Source organism: Emydura macquarii, unplaced genomic scaffold, assembly GCF_026122565.2.
Source record: "Emydura macquarii macquarii isolate MOO-44397 ecotype Brisbane River unplaced genomic scaffold, CSIRO-AGI_Emac_v2 contig_719, whole genome shotgun sequence".
Classification (NCBI taxonomy): Eukaryota; Metazoa; Chordata; order Testudines; family Chelidae; genus Emydura; species Emydura macquarii.
In genome coordinates, this window is record NW_027130856.1 from 4,911,025 (window position 1) to 4,933,090 (window position 22,066).

The 22,066-nt window shown below is 37.6% G+C and overlaps 1 protein-coding gene across 6 annotated transcripts in view; it reads right to left on the bottom strand.

Moving 5' to 3' along the window:
• The window catches only part of CUL2 (cullin 2), a 93,546-nt gene that overhangs the window by 63,325 nt on the left and 8,155 nt on the right, over nucleotides 1–22,066 (bottom strand). For all 6 annotated transcript variants that reach the window (XM_067542634.1, XM_067542637.1, XM_067542636.1 and 3 more), the window contains 2 exons: nucleotides 14,965–15,067; nucleotides 11,026–11,120 (listed from right to left, as the gene is read on the bottom strand). In XM_067542634.1, coding sequence (XP_067398735.1) covers nucleotides 11,026–11,120; nucleotides 14,965–15,067 — 198 coding nt within the window. The remainder of the gene's footprint in view (nucleotides 1–11,025; nucleotides 11,121–14,964; nucleotides 15,068–22,066) is intronic.

Genomic DNA, 22,066 nt, shown 5'->3' on the forward strand with positions numbered 1-22,066 from the left:
TTCTGAAAAGCAGGCAGTTTTAAAACATCTTAATTGGATACCCAAAAATTACTAGTCATATCTGAAAATCTTGGCCTATATTTCTATCTGCAATTAAAAAGGGGGGGGGGGGGGGAGGGGGAATTCATGTTTAATAGAAAAACGGTGGAAGAGGGATAGGAGAATTATACTCTGGAAAGCAGTGGTTTAAAAAGGATTTAGAAATCATTACAGATAACCAACAGAATATGAGCTACCAGGTGTAATGTTATGATGAAAAGGGTAAATACAAGCCTTAGTTGTATAAATCATAGACTCATAGGACTGGAAGGTACTTTAGTCCAGGCCTCTACACTTATGGCAGGATTAAATATTATCTGGACCATCTGTGACAGGCATTTGTCTAACCTGCTCTTAAAAAACTCCAGTGATGGAGATTCCACAACCTCCCTAGGCACTTTAGTCTATTTCTCAACTACCCTGAGAGTTGAGAAGTTTTTCCTAATGTCCAACCTAAACCATCCTTGCTGTAATTTAAGCCCATTGCTTCTTGTACAGATGTAATATTTACCACTGCACATAGTTTTAGGGAGACCACTACTGAAACAGCACATTTTAAAAAAACATGATGGGGGAAAAAAAACCACAGGGTTTAGAGAAGAGCTATAAGAACAATTCAAGATCTGGAGAATACCTGTCAGTGAGAGACTAAGAGAGTCCAGTCTATTTAGTTTATCAAAGAGAAAGTTAAGAGGAAATTTGGTTACAGACTAAGTACCGATATGGGGGAAGATATCTGATACTAGAGAGCTCTGTAATCTAACAGCAAAAAAAATCTTAAGAACCAAAGGCTGCAAATTGAAGTTAAAGATCAAACTGGAAATAAAGTGAGTTTTTAAATATAAGAGTAATCAATCATTGGAAAAGATTACCAGTGGATGATGTGAATTCATTATTTGGAGTTTTTACATCAAAATTGGATGAATATATTTATAAAAATATGCTCTAGTTTAACCAAAAAATTATTCAACTAGATGCAGCCATCACTAGATCAAATCCTACAATTTATGTTTTGCAGATCTAATTAGATAATCTTAATAGTCCCTTCTGGGCTTGAATACATGACTCTAAAAAGGACAAACTGATGAGGTACTGAACTGAAGAGCTGAGCGGTATTAACCTAGTACAGACAGTCTCTCTAATACAATCATACATATAAATAGTTTGGATACTATGGAAGTAAAACTTTTTCATAATATTAACTCTCTTTAGGTGTGTATAAGGCATCTATCATGTATATAAATGACTAATGTAGTTTGCAAAATCCCACCGGAACTTCATATTGTATTCTCAAAGTTTAAACAGCACTACTATAAAGAGCTGTGAGATGGAACAACATTAAAGTAGTGCAGTGATAATGTACCAGGAGAGCGCCCTGGAGAATATGCCACCTGTGCACACCAGTCAAGTATGTTGTATAGGATAGACCTCACAACTGATGCAAAAAGTGTCACTAAATTATAATACAAATACATTTATTTTTAGGTTATTACAAACATGCCTGTGGCTGAACTTTAAGAGAAATTTAGTTATGTTCATACATACAATGCTTGGATAATATGATAGTTTACATGCTTTTTGTTGTTGCTTATAAGAAAGATTTGACCTATCTGAAAAAATTAGAAAATTTCTGTCGTCAATCAGTGACAGTTCCAAAAGTCAGAGTTTTGTGTGTGGGTGCTTGGCGGCGTTGGTGGCCTGTGATGGATAGGTCAGATGAGATGATCTAATGGTCCCTTCTGGCAATAAACGACACCTCCTTACTCATAAAACCTACAAATGTACTTATGACTCCAGAACGTTGCCTTTGAGCTTCTATTTTGCATTAGCATTCTATACCATATTCCTTTATACTATGTTTGAAAGATATAGGTTACTGTGATTCATGCTTCATATAGAATATTTGATGGGAATTTTCAATTGTCAATGTATTACAAACAGTAACTGGTTGTAAATCTAGTAACCATTTGGTCAAAAGGGCAAACCATCACAAGATTGTCTTCTCACACAGGACACATCCCCCTAATCTTTATATCAGTTCTCATAAAACAAGGTGAGGATGGGTTTTTATTCAGAAAAATTCGAAGAAAGGTGATGCTTAGGATGTATCAGAGATAAACTATAAAATTAAAGTGGGTTTTTCTTACACCTCTTCTTTACAAAGGAAGTCTTCATTCTGAAAATGTTAAGGAAAACATTGTCTATGGCTGGGAAATGTTCCGCAGAAAGTAATGGTTCCTTGTAACTTGTTTTCACTTAAAAGTAAAATTTTTTGTTATCCCTCAAATGTTTAACAAAAGCTTCTTTTAGGATGTATAATTGCAATATTTATATATAAACACTGTCATATAATTGTTGGTACTATTGTTATAGGAATACTAAGATGTTTTATGTACACACATAGCAACAGCATTTAATGCTATAATTGGTTACTAATGAAAAACTATTTGTCTATAAAAATATTGATATTAATTGTGGAATTAAGTAATTAGATAGCTGGCCATGCTTAAGCACTTCCTTACCAAACTCACGAAGACAAGAACCTTCCTGAGGATTGGTAAAAAGAAACAAAAACAAAAACAAAAACAAAAACACACCTTCTTTGATGACCATTTAAAATTAAATATCTAAGAATTTCAAGTTTTAAAAGACTATTTTAGAGAAGATAGAGACAGGAAACAGGAATGTTTGAACTCATTTGAAACAGAATTTCAACTCCTATTAAAACTTGATGGATCTAAAGGAATCTCAGAAAAGGAAATGAATAAAAGAAAGTTAAAACTATCTTGACAGATACTCTGAGAATTTTATGTCACAGGGACAAAAGCAGTTACAATCCTGCTGCACAGGCATTAGTAGATTACATGTGCACTCTGAGCTGATGATGTTATCAAGACCATCCCCTCAAGATGTGGCCCCAATGAAAAGCTGACATCAGCTGATATTTCAATCTAGGCAAGTCCCTGGAAAGGGTGGGCCTTTCACCTTCAGTGAAACTATGGAAAGAGAAGAGGATAAGTCTCTTAATTTTTGCCAACAAAGCAGTACTCATTTCATTCATCCTGCTCATCTCATTTCCCCAAGCAAACAACAGCTAAGCCACGACATAACAAGATGCAGCAACTTCCCAGCCCATCACTGAGACTTCAGCATCATTGGTGAGATGGAATTTGCAAGAGCACTGCCAAGGTATCAGATTAAAATTACAAGAAAAATTGTAATGGGATACTGAAATACTATTGTAATTTAAGATAATCCTTTTATACCAAACATCAGATTGTTTACCAAAGAGTTTGTCTCTTTTGTAGGACTATACAGTCTAGACAGACAGAAATAGCAGGATTTAACTGAATTTAAGATTCTTTAATATTAGTTCACTTGTTTCAAGACCACTATCTGAATGACTTCTTTTAAGTAACTGAGAAAGTATAACTTTCTTTTGTTTCATAAGACTTGATTAAGATCACTTATCTCTGACCCTTTATAAACTATTTAGTTTATCCATGATAAAACCACCCAGGATTAATCAAATCTTTAACAGTTTGTTTATACATGGACAAGAGATTTTCATTTACCTATGATACTTAAACAGGAAATTAATGATTTTGGGAGTAACGTACTTTGGTTTTAGTACACCTAAAGATAGCTGTCCCACTAGAGCAGACTCACTTTCAAAGGTGTAATTTCTGTTAAAACTCTCCACAGAGGGCACATCTATACACTGGAGCTGGGAGAATGCTTCCTAGCTTGGGTAGACAGACATGCGCCAGCTCTACCCAAACTTGTATGCTAAAAATAGAGTAGCCAGGGGAACACAGGTAGAGGCTCCGGCTAGTCGCTGACAGTGCATAGTCAGGGGGCCTGTGTGGGTTTGTACACAGGCAGCTAGCCTGAGCTGTTACCCATGATATACTTGCTACACTGCTATTTTTAGCACACTAGCTAGAGTAGAGTTAGCATGTGTTTGTCTACCAGAGCTGGGAAGCACACTCCCAGCTGCAATATAGATGTACCCAGAGACATACAGAAGAGATAGTAACCAAAGTATACTACTGTTTCTTGGTTCCCCGCATCCCTTTCTTAAATAGTCAGTTAATGATTGTGATTATTTTTCTGGTCTTTAATTGTGGTGTCTCTTAAAACATGGAAAGACGTGACTAAAATAGTGGGAGTCACACACCTGAATTGCCAGTGATGGGCAATGAAGATTTGGCCTACCATTTCTTTTTTCTCTATTAATTTTTAATAAATTATGGGATAGAGTTACCTAGTGATCAACATTTTAAAATCACCCCATACTATCCATAATCTAGATGCATGAATAACTAATTAGACATCCAGTTATGTACCTGCCCATGCAACCACCAGGTTTGCATTCACAACAGCTGTAATTTCACATAGAACTCCATAAGGCATCTGATGTTTTGCAAAATCCACCTTCCAATGTTCCACTTCAAGAAATCTCATCTCCAGTATGGACACATGTATCTTAATAGACCAAGGACACATATGCAGCCATGGAACCATGTTTCACACAGCTGAATATCAGAATGTTACAGCAACCTACATAGTTGTTGGCAAAAGTAGGTATACAGCACAAGCCCACACAAGTAGTGGGGAAAAATATGTCACTTTTGCACTGTAAATGCACTGCCATCAACTGAGTTACTCCACACTACATTCATGTCCAATGGATAAAAAAAAATGACTAGTATATGGACAAGCCCAGATTTGGTATTTTGGTGCACATTGGCCAGAAAAAGCAAAACAATTAACTAGAAACGAATAGTTATAGAATGTGTTCACATTTCAATGCATTGTTTTGGAAACCATAAAGTGAGTCTGTGGCTATATATTATACACTGGACATGCTATAAAAGGATCCAGAACCATGAACTAAGATTCAGTATGCTTTTATTCAACTTTAAATATTTTCTGAGTTAACTTACACAACTGTTTAATGCATATGCACAGTAAAAGTAGAGTAAATGTGCAGGAGGGAAGGGAAGTTGTATTCCACTGCATTCTCTCATGCAGAGTTAGTGAATTCTGAACAAGAGCATTAGTGTGTCTCACCCGCCTGACAAGCATAGTGGTCAGTTTGATCCTTCTAGATTATGGCTGAGTAAGATATACTTTCCATTTTATTGTTCTTGAGTGTCTGAGATGTTGGATAACCTTTTATTTTTAAATTTGTGTAAAATAGTTCAGTAATATTTTCTCCATTTCTTGAAAATAGAAATTTTATTTTTCTTCACTTCAAAGAAATGCAATATTATCTTCATTGACAAAAAGTGAATTTTACGCTCCTCAAAGTGCAGGGTAAGGAAAAAGTGGTTCATGATGTCCATTGGGCAGTTAAGGTCTGAACAGCGCAATAGAGAGGAAAAGAACAGGTAGTGTGCTTGAGCAGGTAAACATTCCCTTCTGTAATAATCCATTACTCCACGAGAGGGGAAACTGTAGTTCAAAATAGGTACATGGATACGTAGGACTTGAAACTTGTCTCTAACTTGGGGGAAGGGAATGTCATTTATAATGTTTGTATAGTGCAGAGCACATAGGGCCAGCTTGTCCCTTAGGACTACCACAACGAAGAAAGAGCTATGGGAAAGATGGCAACTGTAAAGGTGGCTGTGCATCATAACTCCTTATCATATGATCAGTCCCCCCCCCAAAGACATTTTGGAGAAATGTTTTGTTCAATACATTTAACATCTCAAATCTTAGTGACATTTAAAGAGTGTTGTGTGTTAATTTGAAGAGGACCAACAAATGGAGTTGAGAGATTACTTTAGTATTATTTTAATACGGGTACCTCTAGAACCTTAAAAACAAGTAAAGATTCACAACCTAGCTTAAATACAGTCTGGTAGTGAAAACATGAGTGTATCTCACTCAAAGACTCAAAAAAATCCAAAAGGATGATAATGTTCAGCTGACTTTATTTTCATGAAGCCTTATATAAAGAATATTTATTTTCTTACCACGATCTAAAACCATAAAACTTATCTTTAGTATTTATTTTACACTATTCAAGCCTTCAAAGTGCCTTTAATCAAGTGACTGTAGACAAGAATGTACTAACTTAAAACAATGTGATTCATGCCCCATACCTGCCATATTCACCCAATGTTTGTTATGCCAGTTATGTCCCCTGACTCTGCTAGTTTTCTTGCAGCTGATGGGAATTTTTTTTAAATTAGTCAGTGAAGCATAACAAGAATTGTCATCTGGCTCTCTGAATCGTTTTTACATCTCATACTCTAGGAGCAGCAGCATCTCCAATACTACAATTAAAGTTGCACCAACTTTTCCAACACTGAAACATGTAGGACATGGATATAAAAATTCCTTTCTAGCTGAAAAAAAATTTTCAGCCTCAAAATATTGTCTGCAAAGCAGAAATAAAAATTAGGACCATCACTGCTGGATTTGAATTTTAAAGGATAAAGGATAGTTTCAACTGATTAAAAAGTTTGCTCTCATTGTTGGCAGGTAGATTACTCAGATACTGTAATTCAGAAAATGCTGTACATTTTTAACCCTATAGGTATGTACCACAGTTATACAAAGAATGTCTCTTATAAAAACTCATGATCCAAAATGTGAGAAGTACACAATCATTACAAGCGTCTTTCTGGCATGTGTGTGATTAGTCATTTACCCAAGGGACTGGAATGGTTCTAATGTCTTCTTAGTTTAACACTTACTGAAAAATGGAAAACTCCCAGAAACATTTATTACACAAACAGTGCCAGTGAAATCCAACTGTAAATGGATTTTTATTCATATGAATTCTTGAATCACGATTAGTGTCAATGATGAGTAACAGACAAGTAGTTGTGCGGCTACCAACACATGAATACACACCACATTGTAATTCTGCAAAAAATTAGGACTGTGCAAATAGATACTCCTATCTGAACTCTGTACAGGAGTATATGCATACTTGTAACTCTCTGCAGACACAGGCCCTTACTGCACATGTATTGCATAACAATACCTCTGGCTTTGAAAATGCCCTAATAGGAATACATTATTTAATAATGCAGTGCAACTAATGCCCCTGAGAGGCTGTTTACCCACTACTGATCATGCCCACTACAGGTTCTGAAACTGCTAGTACCTAGCAGATGTAAAATTTTAGTGGCTGACAGCTATATATTCTAAATCATAATAGGGGTGAATTCGTCTTGGCAAATCCTGAGCTTCAAAGCAATATAGGTAGCATTAAAGGTCTAGAGATGCTGAGTCAAAGTTCATATGCACAGGCTGCTACACTGAGTAGTGCAGTGGTCCCCAAACTGTGGGGCACGCCCCACTAGGAACATTCGGGCCAGCCCCCACACAAGGTGGGGAGAGCATGCCACACTTGCAGCCACACTCTGCCCACAGACCAGCTCCGACCCCAGCCACAGCTCCACTCTACTCCACCCTGGGTTCTGCCCTCATTCCCTCTTTGTCACCAAACAAGCTCTGACCCCAGCTGAAGCTCTGCTCCACTCTACCCGCAGCCCAGCCCTGCCCTGATTCCCTCTGAACCACCAGCCCAACTCTGTCTCTTGTTCCAGCTCCTCCCCCATTCCCAGTTCCATCCCCAGCTCCACCGCTGAGAAAGCTTTGGCTCTGCGTAATTGGGAAGGGGGAGGAGACAGATTCCATTACTGGTAACGGAAAGCACAACTGAAAAAAGTTTGAGCACCACTGGTGTAGTGAATAGGCAGTATTTTATAGAGGGCAGGATACAGAACAGCACTGGAACAGCTTCTTGGGATGTAAAAGCCTGAACATTTAAACAGTAATCAGCTGTTTAAACGTTTTAAACAGCTGACTACCATTTAAACTGGTGGGGTGGCAGCTGGGCTTGGCTCCCCAAGAACAGCTCGGTGCAGATCCCGGCAGCTGGGCTCTGCTCCCTGCAAGTGACAGTGGCTGGGCAGCTTTCGCTTGTGGGGAGGCACAGAGCCCAGAGCAGAGGTGGAAAGGGCAGCTGGGCTCGAAACCCAACGAGCGAGAGCAGCCCAGCTGCTCTTGTTCACGGGGAGTCCAGCTCAGCTCCTCATGCACGTGCAGAACGGGGGGGATGGGATGCAGCTTGGCTTGGCTCAGCTCCCTGTGAGCGAGAGCTGGCCAGCTATGGCTCTGCACGTGCTGCGGGGGAGCCACAACTAAGCAGCTCTTGCTTGGCGGTGAGGAGCCAAGCCCAGCTGCGGCTCCATCCCCTTGCGTTTAATCGTTTAAACATTCTATTTTTAGAACATTTAAACTGATTCTATATTAAACTAATTTTTACATCCTTACCAGCTTCCTGTGCTAGGATGTTTTTCTACAGTAGTAAACTTGGATGTAACGAACAGAGCCACTACAGCCCTGGTGGGAAACAACGGCTTTCAAGCATGTAGCTACCACATTGAAGTGCCTAGACCAGAGGCTCCTGAAGTTTAGCCTTACTGGTGGTCTACAGACAGCTGGCTAATAGCATGGTGCCACAGTTAGTAGTAAGACTGAGCTGCCAAATACCACTGGGAAATTTCCAAGGGAAAAGGGAACAAGCTTAGTATGTGGAAAGGAAGAAAACGGCACAAAGCACCACAGAAGCAACTTCAGGAAAGCAGGGAGAAAGAGGAAGAAAACAGATGGAGAAAGGATTTATATAAGTAGATAACATGATATTTAAAAAAAAGTTGACCACATTTACTGCATAAGTAGCAACTAAAAACAATATCTATATTATTTTATGCAAGCAATTGGCATAGTTGCCATAGGGATGTCAAAATATTAGAAATGGTATGGGAGGCGGTGCACAAAAAAACCCCAACCTCTCAAGATCTGGCCCATGCTATGAAAAAAATCTGAAAATTCTTGGTTTATGTTTTTGAAACAAGACAAGCTTGTTCAAAGAAAGACCTTTCAAGCAAGAAATTTCATTAAGGCAATCCCAAATTATAAAAATTCTAACTGCAAATTTGGAGATGGGAATATTCAATGTTCTTTTATCCAAGGCTCTCTTGGACTCCAGATATTCTGAGCAAATGTGGAGACAAGTCACCCCTCTCTCTTGGCATCCATCCAGTGGCTCCCCTTTCTCCACTACAAAGAAAAGCTACTTGTATCTTCATTTTAAAGGCACTTTATAGCCTGTTTTCACCATACCTATCATTTCCCATACCACTGTCTCCTCTCGGACAATGCAACCAATCTTGCAAACTTTTGAAGCAACTCTTCACTTTTTCCCACATGCTACCCTTAAAGCCACCACACTATCCTTCAAATTTCTCCTTAACTTACCTCTGCCATGATGCCTACTAAACATTTGACAATTTGGCAGCTGGAGTGATGCAACTGCTGCTCATTACCCTGATCATAATCATCAACTGTTACCGCATACTTAGGTCAACTATTTGTCATACCCATCCGGTGTAATCATCTTTTTGCTACGTTGAACAGTGCCTTCCACAATGGGTCTGATCCCCAAGTGGGGTCTCTAGGCACTACCACAATACAAAACGCAACAAAGCAAAGACTGATAAATGAACAAGTTCAGAGCAGAGAAAGCTCCATCCTTTTCTTCCTCTTACTGGATAAGCTAACACTTCTTTCTAGGCATGTCTGGAAAGGAGTCACTCCCTTAGCTGAATCAATTGGCACCAAATCCATCAATTCAAATAAACCCTTTGAGTAGAAAGAATAGGAAATGCAAATTAAGTACATTTATTAATTTTAGAAGCTATAACTTCTATGTATATGAAAACTGAATGCTGTATTGCAAGCCTAGAATCTTCATTCAAAAAGTTCTTCTATACAGGTTCCATCTTTAGACCAGAGACCAAAGATAAAACGTTTGTTTTCATATTGAGTTCTTGATATACAATATCAAGCAATTTAGAATAAAAACCTTGAGAAAAGCAGGATTTTAAAGAGATATTAGTAAGTGAGATATTAAGATAGAGACCACACCTAAACAAACTTATGAAGCTTATACACTTAAAAAAAAATCAATAATATCAACTGTACAGTTTTACACACGGTAGAATAAGAATGGTGTTAGCAATAGTTGTATTATCTTGGCATTTCCTTTGTCCTTTTCACTCACTTCTCTTAAGGGATCTCATTCACTTATGCTGCTTTGCATGTATGGAAAGAAAACAGCTATCGAGAAACGATTTTTTTTAAATGCCAGTCGGCAAAAATGAAACCTAACTAACCTACTAACTACTCTAACATACCTAAGAAATACTAAAGTAATAGCCTAATCACTAGACGCAAGGGATGTAGACGAAGCCAATGTTCCATCCTGCAGTCACAAGCAGTAAGAAGGAACTGTGTGATGGCAGAGGCCCCCTGTCCTGTATGCCCTTGACTACATGAAGCAAGAGAGCACTCAAGGTGCAGGTGCCACCCCAAAGGACAGTGCTATTCAAAAAGAATCTGGTCTTGCATGAAAGGGCATATTTGCACTAATATGGAAATTATGTGGACAATCACTCGAACAATTCTCATATACAAAAACATGAGTGAATTACAAAGAGATAAGGTGGGTGAGGTAATATCTTTTATTGGACTAACTTCTGTTGGTGATAGAGATAAACATTCGAGATATAGAGAGCTCCTCCTGTTATCTTTTAATGCAGCGTGGCACATATAAACAGAGACGGGAGTTAGTACAACTTGGGCAGCCAATTTTCTGTGAATCACTAGCATGTGCTCCAGAGATCATCACTGGACCACAGTTTGGGAATCACTGCACTGAACACTAATTGAGACCACAATCCTATTTCATATATAGACTATTTATTATCAGATAACACTATTGTTATTAATGTTCTGTGCCATATTCTAACCAGTGGCTAAAGCTACCGTATTATATGAGCAATCCCATCTTCTTCAGCATCCTTTAGCCAACTCTGTACAAAATTATTCTCAAATTTTGTTACTCCAGTCATCTCCAGTTACCTTATTTAAAAACCTGTTGGCAAAATTTACCTGTATAAACAGTCCATGTAGTCTGCCCCTTTACTATATTCTTCCCAGTATCTATGATACATAACCAGTACTTGTTCTTCAGATTCCAGAACATTCTAGGAACGAAAAAAAATGCCATATTATCAATGTTTACTTTCAAATGTAATGGCAAAATATGCCTATATGCAGGTACAGTATATTACAATTTTGACAGACTACAGTAATCAATTGACTCAGCAGAGTTCCAGTAGTGTATTTCAAGCCACAAGAAGAAATTGAGATACAGTCCCTGCATCTCAGGGAGTTTATAATGGTATTATTTACTATTGAAGACACTGATTCTTGGAATATATTTTCCACTTCTGGGACGAAGTGTTTGCCCTCCGTTCTTTACAGGAACCAAACTAAGAAATTAACTGGTTTATCAAAAGCTGGTTATATTGGAAGATTTTTTGGGGGGAGATAATTGCTGTCTAAAATAGAATGTGATCATTTTTCTATTTGTTTAGGGAAAAGTAATTATTGGAAAGCATTAGAAATACAGTGCTTTGCTCACCCATTCTCACCTCCTACTCAATGACTGTCATTAGACCTCAAGTACCTGACTTTCATCCACCTCCCCCATTGTTCTCTATGCACTTGTATATGTATATGATGATCCTATGTTTCTCATTTCTACCTCTGCATTTGACAAAGTGAGCGGAGCCTCACGAAAGCTTATGCCTGCTAAAATTAAATTTGTTAGTCTTTAAAGTGCCACAGAACTCTCATTTTTATTAGAAATACAGATTCTTTATTCATCTATTTTAATTTGGTATATGAAAAGCACAAACACTTCTGAAAACAAACATTCAGAATATGAGGTAAGGCTGAAAAGTCAGTAGTGCATTAGTGTCTTATTCTATACTTCTTACTTTCGTATGTTTAATTCCTTCTTTCGCAAGGAAGCCTCACTTAAAATGGCATTCAGACATTTAATCTCACTGATATGTTGGAAACACTAAAGGCCAAATGAACCTCCCCCCGCCCCCAAAAATCTTATTTAAGTTAATTTTATAAATTTACCTCTGCTGTACCACAGCCATCCTTTGACCTTGTATTGCAATTTCTTGAAGACAGCAGAACTACATCAACTGACTAGTTCTGCTTTCAGACATTTATAAAAATGAATGACAAAGTTGTGACTATACACCTTTCAAACTAACACTATTTATAGGTCTAATTTACACTTGTGAGCATTTTAGCAGTTTATTTTGGTTAGGGGTGTGTGTGTGTGTAGTATTTTTTTACTTTTGGTAAAGCCCTAGTGTGGACAGTATATGGATATAAAAAGTGACATAACAGTGTACTTATTCCTCTTCCAGTAGAAGAATAGCTATACCTGTAAAATAAAGCTTTATACCAGCATAACTGTGTCCACACTACTTTACCTATGCCAGTATAGTTAAAGCAGCATAACTTGCTAGTTTAGGAAAGACCTTACTTTTACCAAGAATCTCAGCAGTAAGGTCCCGATTCAGCAAAGCCCGTATATACACATGCATAACAACGCTACTGACCTTGGATGGCCTTAAGCATATGCTTAAGTGTTTTGCTGAATAAGGGCTCAGTTCTTTTGAGTAGAATTTAATCCATGTAGAGAATAAGTAACAATCTTGTACAAATCACTGTAAGTTCAACAGCTTGCCAACAAGCAACCAGTGAGTAAGAGCCTGAAAATTAGGTCAAGATCTGCTGGCTGAACCTCTGTGCCCTTGGGGAGCCCCACCAATTTCAATGGAGCTCCAAGCTAACAGATCTGACTGCAGAACTAAGGCCTGAATTAACACAGTGATAGTTTTCATGGTGTAATCACCATTACATATCACACCTAGGATGTCTTACATTTTAGTTTGAAATTTGAGGGGGGGGCGTCCTATTCTAATCATAGCTCATTTTAAACTGCATTTCAATCAATAAAAAAGTAATTTTCCAAATGTTTAGTTTCAATATCTTCCCCCTCCCTATTTTAATTTATTGTAGTTTAACAGATGCTTTCTTAATCAATATAGGAAAAGCAATAAATTGCAAAACTGCATTTATTCAGCTCCTTACAGCTCTTCAGGTACTACTCAATACCCTAACAACAAATGTAGTGACATAATCCAGGAAAAAAGTTGGGGGGGAGGGGAGAAGAAATTCCTAAAGAAAGAAAATCAGTTGTTTTCAGTGCTTATTTTAAAAAAGATTAATTATAAGAGATGGGTTCAGGATAGTTTTATCAGTTAAAAGCAGAAACCCTATACATACCATATTTAATATATGTGTAGATACACCTATATAGATATATATATATACACACACACACACACACACACATAGTTAACAGATAGTTACAGTATAGTTACATTAATGGCATAGAAATACCAAAAGTTAATTACAAGTTTTTCTTTATTTTCTTGGAAATTAAAATTACTTATCAAGTAGTTAGGAAGCTCTTTACTTCCCCATTCTTTGCCTAGTTTCTTCAAGCAAATGACTATCACATAAGCTTGCCAGGAAACTTCTAAAGTTTAAAATACTTCTAAACAGAATCATGTAACATCCTCAAGAAAGAGAGTTTTTATAAATTCCCATTTCAAGGAGACAGCAAAAATAGATAGGTATCTACTGAATAGTGTATTCAATACAGGATGAAACCGTAAAATTATTAGAGGTAGGAGCATCAGAAGTACAATCTTCTCTTTATAGCATTACTATGACAAAGACTTCCTGTTATCATTCCATAGTATAAAGATGAAAAGGAAGGGCAGAGTTGAGCTATTTGGGGGGAAAAAAATCTTTTGGACTCTGAGTATTTGTGTTTATATTTGTAAACAACTAAGTATGGAAAAACTACCTCAACAATTAATTCAGGTACAGTACACTGAGAGTGTAGTGTAGATGTTAAATTAGTAGCCCAAAGAACTGTTCAATGATCTTCAATGTGACTAGAAAACATTCTAATTAGAAATATTAAGTACCAGTGTATTAGGGAAACAAAGATCACACATTAGTTCCTTAATTTGTGCTGTGCACAATTTATACTACTTAGAAGGACAGGAGATAGTCTCCAGGGATAGAAGCTTGGGCACAGCAACTTGGATGACATAGCAGCTAAAAAGTGATTGTTTTTAGAAAAGAGGGACCTCAGAAAATTCTAAAAGAGTGGGTCTAACCTTGCTAAACCCTTTGATTAATCGCTAGTGGATGGGAAGAGATGTTACTCTCTTCCCCGCCTCCTGTTTTTATTTTTCTGTCCTCATGCTTTGCTTGCTTTGTTGGGTTTTGTTTTTTTTTAAATCTTTTCTTCATTAGCCCCACCCCCCCGTGTTTTACGACTACTCAAACATTTGACATATACATGAATCACTGCCTAAAACTGAGATCAATTCATGGAGCAGGAAAACTGAATTTATACAGTAAGCTGGAAGAAATATAGTTTCCTATACCCATTGAGTTAATCAATGACAAATGAAATTGCTGAAATATCCTCATTTATACATGTTTATAATGCAAATTCTCAACTGGACAATGTATGTTTTGGTAATCTAATTATAACTGTAGTTTTGCCTGTATATTTGTGATTCTCTGCTTCTATCCTTCCCCTCTCCCCCATTTTCAACTTTTTCTCCATTAAAATATTTTTAAAAATAGAAGACGCTTTGGAAAACTTAATTTTAGTTGAAATTATCCCATCACATTAAATGTATTTACAATCCTCCTCAGCCAACAAAAATGTAATGAACTATACCTGCTTTTTAAAAACTAAAAGATATATTTTGTGTTATGAGACCATATTTTATACTCTTTAAGAAACAGTAAAAGCAGCTAGAATATGTACTCCGAACCTCGGCAGCTAAATCTATGCACATCGGACTTGCAGAATTTCTCTTACGTACAGTGACAAAACATACTTACTTTTAGGCATGTAATAGTTACCTGGTGCAAATGGCGTACATGATTTTCCAAAAAAAATTTAGTCTCGGTATAAAGTCTCTCTCCAAGAGGTTCTGGATAGGCCACACATAAAGCATAAATGTCCCTGGGTTTGAAGTCAAGGTTTAAAAGGTTTTTTAAACAGGCTTCAGGTAATGTTATACATTTTGGAAAGAAGTTAAATTGTTATATAGGCGTATGCAAACACTTCTTTGGATACCATTTCTTGGAACAATAAGACATAAGGCACCCATTTTTAAAACACCTGGGCCAATGTTTGGAGCCTAAGTACATATTTAGGCACCTAAACAAATGGCCTGCTTTTCAAAGTGTGAGGTACGCAACAATTCAGTGCTCAGCACTTTTGAAAATTCGGTCCCTTATTTAAGTGTCTAAAGATGAATTTAGAAGTTTAACTTTAGGAGCACTTTTTAAAGTCTTGCATATTAGCTTAATTAAGAGCAAATTGTCTTAAGTTACCACTTCATTACATTTTTAAGAGATGTATGAACTCACTCAATTACTACCAAACATACTAAAATGGAAAACAATTTATATTGTGTTTTGGAACCATAGCATTTAACAACTGTGTTAGTAAGAGAAGTCTTTTGTAAAGAAACAAAACAATAAAACAGATGGATTTTTGAGAAGCGTCTACCTTGCTCTGTAAGAAATATAACTTCACTGGTGTCTGAAGCGGAGACTTTTTTTTTTTTTTTTTTTTGGGGGGGGGGGGTGTTAGTGTCCTTGTCTGAATGAGAACCTCCTATGAATTTCTCTTTTTTTTTTTTTTTTAAAAAAAGGAGATCGCTCTTTTAAAGATAAAATACTAGAAATCACTAGGAGGTTCTCATTCAGACAGAGACACTAACCAAAAAAGCAATCAAACCCGACAAAACCCCCACCACACTCACATTGTGTAATCTAAAAAAATCAAATAATTATTTTTCACTCTCATCCAGAACAGATTCTCTTTTTATTTGCCAACAATCATCCCCATTCTACATGCAATTGATTATGAAATGAAAAATTTTACGCTCTGTTTTTGGAGTATGCAGAGAAATGGACATGGAAGAATGGAACCATTTTTGAGTTTAGGGCTTGCTTATTAAGTGTTACTGTAAAGTAAGCACAAAGCATGTAGTTTGGAAAGTTTACTAGAAAAAGTGTATTTTTTTTCCCCAAACAATTTATCACTTAAGTCCGGGAAACATTTTAGAATTAGGATATTTCCCTGAAAGATGACATTAGACACACTAGGTCAATTTTTAGGTAGGTATTGCTTAGTACACCTTTAGAAGTAGAAATGCAAAAGAAAAATACCCAAAAAACTCACTCATACAAATCCATTCTGGTAAATTTATGTAATCATCCATGATAGAAGTACAGTATCTTAGAAATAAACCTTCACATACAAAAGATTATCTGAACTGCAAGATAGCACATCTGACCCATCTTCCTCTAATGTACTACACTATTTTAGGATGGCATGTTTGCCTGCCGGTCTGCCTGCTAAGAGTTTAAAGGGAGGTGGACAGTGGGTAAGCCATTTGCTCATTCTACACCAATAAAAGAATTTACAAAGAAGTTTCAGCAAAAAAAATTTCCGAACCTAATTCTTAGTTTTAAATGTAAGTGAGAATGAGAATGAAAATACTGAAGCACAAAAATAAACTCAAGTCAGAAAGAGGTTTGGGCATCTTAGAAAGCCAAGAGTTGTAATCTGTGTGTGGAGTATTATATCACTATAAAACTTTTTTACATGAAGAATTCCCTTCAGCATGCAAAGAGGGAAGGAAATGTTGGGTGGAAACCCAGGTAAAACAATTTTATCAATCATTTAGCGGTGTGGTTGCATCGTGCCAGACAAAGATTCATAGGGATTACACGGAGACAACGGAACCAAGCTGAATTTCCATGTTGATGACCTTGAGAGTGAGAATTGGCCAGTTTGAGAAATCTTGATACATGGGATGAATTGATACAGTAGGTCTTTTCTGGGAACTTGAGAACATTCCCTACAGTATCAAGTTAAACTCATGCCCATAGAAATTCCTTCCTGAAGAAAAGAGATGACACCTTAGCTTTCAGTAGACTGCCTGATCTTTCAGTGGAACAACATGCAAATGTTGCCCATATCCAACAATACTGTAGTGCAATGAAAGACTTCCCACAAAACAGAATAGTGGAGACAAGGTAATCTCAATTTTTTTCTTGTCACTAGACAGGCTGGATTTGGATGTGGGGGGGGGAGGGGGGAACCCAACACAGAAGGAAGAGGCAGCATGGTAGGGGTCATCTCTCAAATTCTCCATTATAGAATACTACCACAACTTCCTGGGTCCAAAACTTGGCAACTCCCCACTGGGACATTAATGTGAAAAACTCTCATTGAGACTCTTACTCACCAGTGAAGCTGCTGCCTGCTTAGCCACTCTTGCAGAGTCGCATGTGAACCTTCGTGAATAAAAGCAAGCAACTGAATCCAACAGAGTAGGATTGTGGTCTTGCTAGAGAAAAGAGCCTCCTGGGTTCTTCTGGTTATTTTATTCTATAGACTCTGGCCTTGCCTACACTAGCACTTATTTTGGCAAAACTTTTGTCACACAGGGGTGTGAAAAACACGCCCCACCCCTCCAGCAACATAAGCGCTTATGTCAGTAAAAGTGGTGTGGACAGTGCTGTCGGCGGGAAATGCTCTCCCGCCAACATAACATGGCTACACAAGTGCTTACAGTGGCACAGCTGTGTGATACAGCTATGCCGCTGTAAGTTTTAAGTGTAGACTAGCCCTTTGACATGGATGAAGAGATGTGCTTAGTCCAAGCAAAACTGTAGGTCTTTCAGTCTTATAGTTCCAAACTCATGGGGCAACAGGAGACAAGACAAATTTTGACTCTAGGTTCCTCTTGGCTCCCAAACTAGAGCAGATGTCATATCCATTGCGAATATCCCTAGGTGGACCCTTTAACTTCTTTTCCTTCAGGGAGCTGTGTGGCCAACGTCTAAGAATCAAACTTGCAGAGTCCTCATGGGCCCAAGGCAGGATATTTATACAGAATACAACAGTACGCAACAACTTCATGAAGGTACCGATAACTCTGGTTAGACAAAGTGATAGAAACCAGAGTTTCCATTCTGATTCTCATGAGCAAGTTGTGCCCTCAAGTCCAGAACTGCTCACTTACACATTCTTCCTGTGAACTATAAAGAACACAGAATAAACTCTCCTAAATGCTGCTCTCTCAGTGGGACAACTTACATGCATCATTTCCAAAAATTAGAGATGGCTATTGACATGGTCTATGTCAACATCAGACTGGGGAAAGCTAAGGCTAGAACAAGTATGGTGTGAAAAGCAGGATAAAACAGCTCCAGAGTATATTCTATCTTCATATCCTCCAAAACCTGTGTGTATGCGATGGTTGTTTATTTTTTTAATATATAGTGAGTGTTGCCCTTACTGTGCTGCTGTAAAGAGGGGTCATAAATTGGCTTTTGCTAAAGCTAAAGAAGCTCTGGAGATTAACTCTAATTCCCCTTCCTATCTTCATTCCAAGCCTTTCCAATGTATGGAGAATTTTCTCCTATTTTATAGCGGCAGGCTCAGAAAAACCTTCTGTCCTTCTAAACAGCAAAGAAGTTACTTCTTACACTAGACTCCATGATTGCTTTGCCTAAATGACTCAACAAAAGCTTTTTATATTATATAAATAAATGAAACTACTTCACCTATCCATCTGCCTTCCAGGTGAGCAAGGAGACCTGCCTACATTAGAAGTAACAGCAAAAGCAGAGCATTTTAATAATGTCAAATGAGCCATCTGCCAGAAATGCAGATGGCCAAGTTGTCTCTCAGTACTAACAAATTTTCTTGCCCTAACAGACCTAATAGTTTCTCAAGGCTACCCTGTTAAAAGTTGCTTTGACAGAAGTTTGCATAGTACTTGCCAAATCATCAACATTCTTCCCCAGAAAATTCTGAGCTATTTGGTTTTTAGGGAAGTAGTATCCCTGAGCTGGAATAACTTTATATTTAACTAAAAAGCTACAGCTACTGCCACAGCAGGAGTCTGCATAACTGCTTCTTGACTTCTGTAAACATGCTGAATATAAGCAACTGTCTATACTGTTTGGATTTCACAAGAGCTTCCCACTAAGAGATCTTCTTTATTGATTTGTGCACTAGTATCACCAACTCCTGTTTGACCCTCCAGAAAAGTATTAACTTGGGTTGAATCTGCTGCTTTTCTACCCTTTTGTGGTCAGTGGAGTCAAACAGTAACTGAATCAGACAGTCACTCTCTTGAATACAGTATCATGAATAAGAAGGAAAATGTGTGTCTTTGGGTTCTTCCTTCCCTACCCTGGAACACGTGTAAACTCACTTTCTTTCTTGGTTGAAGTGGAAGAGACCTAAGAATAGCAGTGGGACATACAATCCCCCCAAACCTGAAACTTTTTGCCTTCGATAGAATTATGTTTAGATTTTGAGTATTTCACAGATGTTTTCTTTTTCTCAACTGCTGGCTCCAGAAACAGAGGCAAAAAAGGTCAGAGTTCACATACATAGCTAACTCAGAGGTATCTGAGGTGATTCCTCAGCCAAACTTTTCCTCCAGGTTTGTTAAAAGAAATCCCTCTTCCCTCACAAAGGAAATGCCTCTAAGGAAGGGTTAATTAATAATCCCTGCTAATATGCCCCAAAAACATCAATTTCCAAAATTTAAGAAGCGCTTAACCATTTCTCTCCTGAGATCTCTTCTGTCCTTTCGGAAGATGGATTGGAACCCTGCTTCTACTATTCAAGGAGTTACCTTTAACAGTGGAAGCCAGCTGCCCTTTCATTTCAGCCCCTAAACCTGACAGCTGGCCAAGGTCAAATAAAATGAGGCACAACTGGCATACAGGTAGAGAGAAGAGGTTGCAAGAGCATGTGAAGTAGGTGGCAGCTGCCATGCACAGTGCCTGAGCCAGCAATGCAAAACTAAGTTGTCCTCAGGCTAAAGAGAGGATCTACAAATGGTAGATAAATATTACCAATTTGACCTCTGAGGGCTCCAAATGCTCCTGAATATTTGCATCCAAAAGTTAAAAAACCCCTCCAGATTAGACCCATATAGTAGCAGAAGTCTCTAAACTGATGTTCACTATCAAACAGAGGCAAAACCTCTGGAGAATTCTTGTGTGGACAGTCACTTGGAACCAGTTGGCAAAAGAAGGACAGACCCCATTGTGAAGATTGGCAGCCATAGCCTTGCCATGGAGTCTTCAATATGGAGAGGCCTGAATTATGCTGGCATCCAATTTAACAGTATAATTAAGTTAGGAATTAACATACACAGAAAAAGACATCATGTAAATCCAGACTCCCAGATTTCTAGTCTGTTGCAGAATCCTTTGTGAAATGTTGGGGGGAAGGGAAGGAAAGCAGATGCTCTGGCATTTATATCCAATTGCAATATTCTGCATACAGGATCCTTTATTTCTGGTATCCTTCAGTCTATTTGGTTCACTGAAAAGTGACTATGCAGGCAAAAAGCCACCTGGAATTCTGCAAGTAAATGTGGATCTTGACATTGTGGGAAAGAAAGGAAAAACAAAACACCATACTATTCTGCACTGTGGAACATTAACTTTCCTAAGATTTACTTTTACTGTTAAATAGTTAGCAAAATACAAAAGGGTACAGTTAGCTATCTTAGCCATATAAAATTTGATAAACATACAAGCATCCTGCAAGATACTGTTTTGATGTTTTGCCACCTCAAATTAATAAATACATTAACTTTCTAAATTAAAAAGTTACTTTCAATAGCTAAGATACTTACAGTAACAAGCTTTAAACAAAACCAAAGTGGAATCTGTACTGTGATAACACTGTATAAAGCCCCGTCAGAACTATTTCATTTCTGCAGAGGTTCAGACAGAGGAAATCTGAAGGTCAAAAGTAGCTAAAAATGAATCATGCTTTAAATAGACATATAATCTTTCAGCTGCTCCTTACCAGAAGACCTTAGCATTATACCGTTGGTGCCCCAAAACTTATTGATGCTGTTTTCAGCATTTTAAATAGAATTGTTCTAAACAAAAAAACAACCCTATGCCTTGGATATCTACAAACTCAGACTCTGTTGAAGCAGAGGGGAGAAGCAAATTCCACATGTGTGGGTCATCCACTGAGAGCACCATCCCTCATTGAAATACTAGGACTCCACTTGACCACCCAAGCTGATCTCAACTACTGGAAGTAGCTCTCCATTTTTGCAGTGCATTATAATACATGGTCACAAAATGTGTTCTGGAATTAATAGGATTCCTTTTACTGTATCAGTATAATTATTAAGTTATTTGCAGTGAATGGGAAGTTTCAAATACCATACCACATTTAAGAACTAAATACTTCTTTCCTCTCCCCTGTTCCTGAAATGCTGTGGTGGATGATCTATCAGGACAGGAACATTTATCTTGTTCCTTGCAGGCTCTTGAAGAGAGTGTAAAATGTAATAATTTCTTGTAAATTTGCAAGAATTTTGAACTTATGATCCATTTCTTAGAGATCCTGGCTAACTTCTGAGCTACAACCTTGATTTATGCTTCCTTTTGAGATTGTAAAATGCAGTTCTTGAAAACCAGAAAAAAAGCTGTTTATGAGTTGCACATTTAGGGTTAAAGAGTAACAGGCAATTTGACAAAATGCAAGAAAGTCCTCAAATCAAATCAGTAGTGACTTTTAAAATTATGTTAAGTAACAGCTACCTTTTAAATCTGGCTGTCCTAAAGAAGGTGAGAAGTCACCATTTTAGAAGTGCAATTATAAACGGGTTTCAAGTGAAAGAGCCACTAGAGAACTTACTGTCCTTAAAAGTGAGGTTGTAAGTGGACTTGCAACTGACTCAATTGTATGTTGTTCTTTGGGACAGCAGCATGGGCACAACAGAAAGCCATCTACCACGAAATGCAAACACAGTTTATTAAACAGAACCTAGATTCAAAAGGCTCTCCTTTTCTTTTTGTAAATTTATGTACCAAAAGCTGTCCTGTAACATCTGGGCTCTTAGATGTTTGAAAATTACTGCTTGTAATCTTGAAAGATTCGGATTGC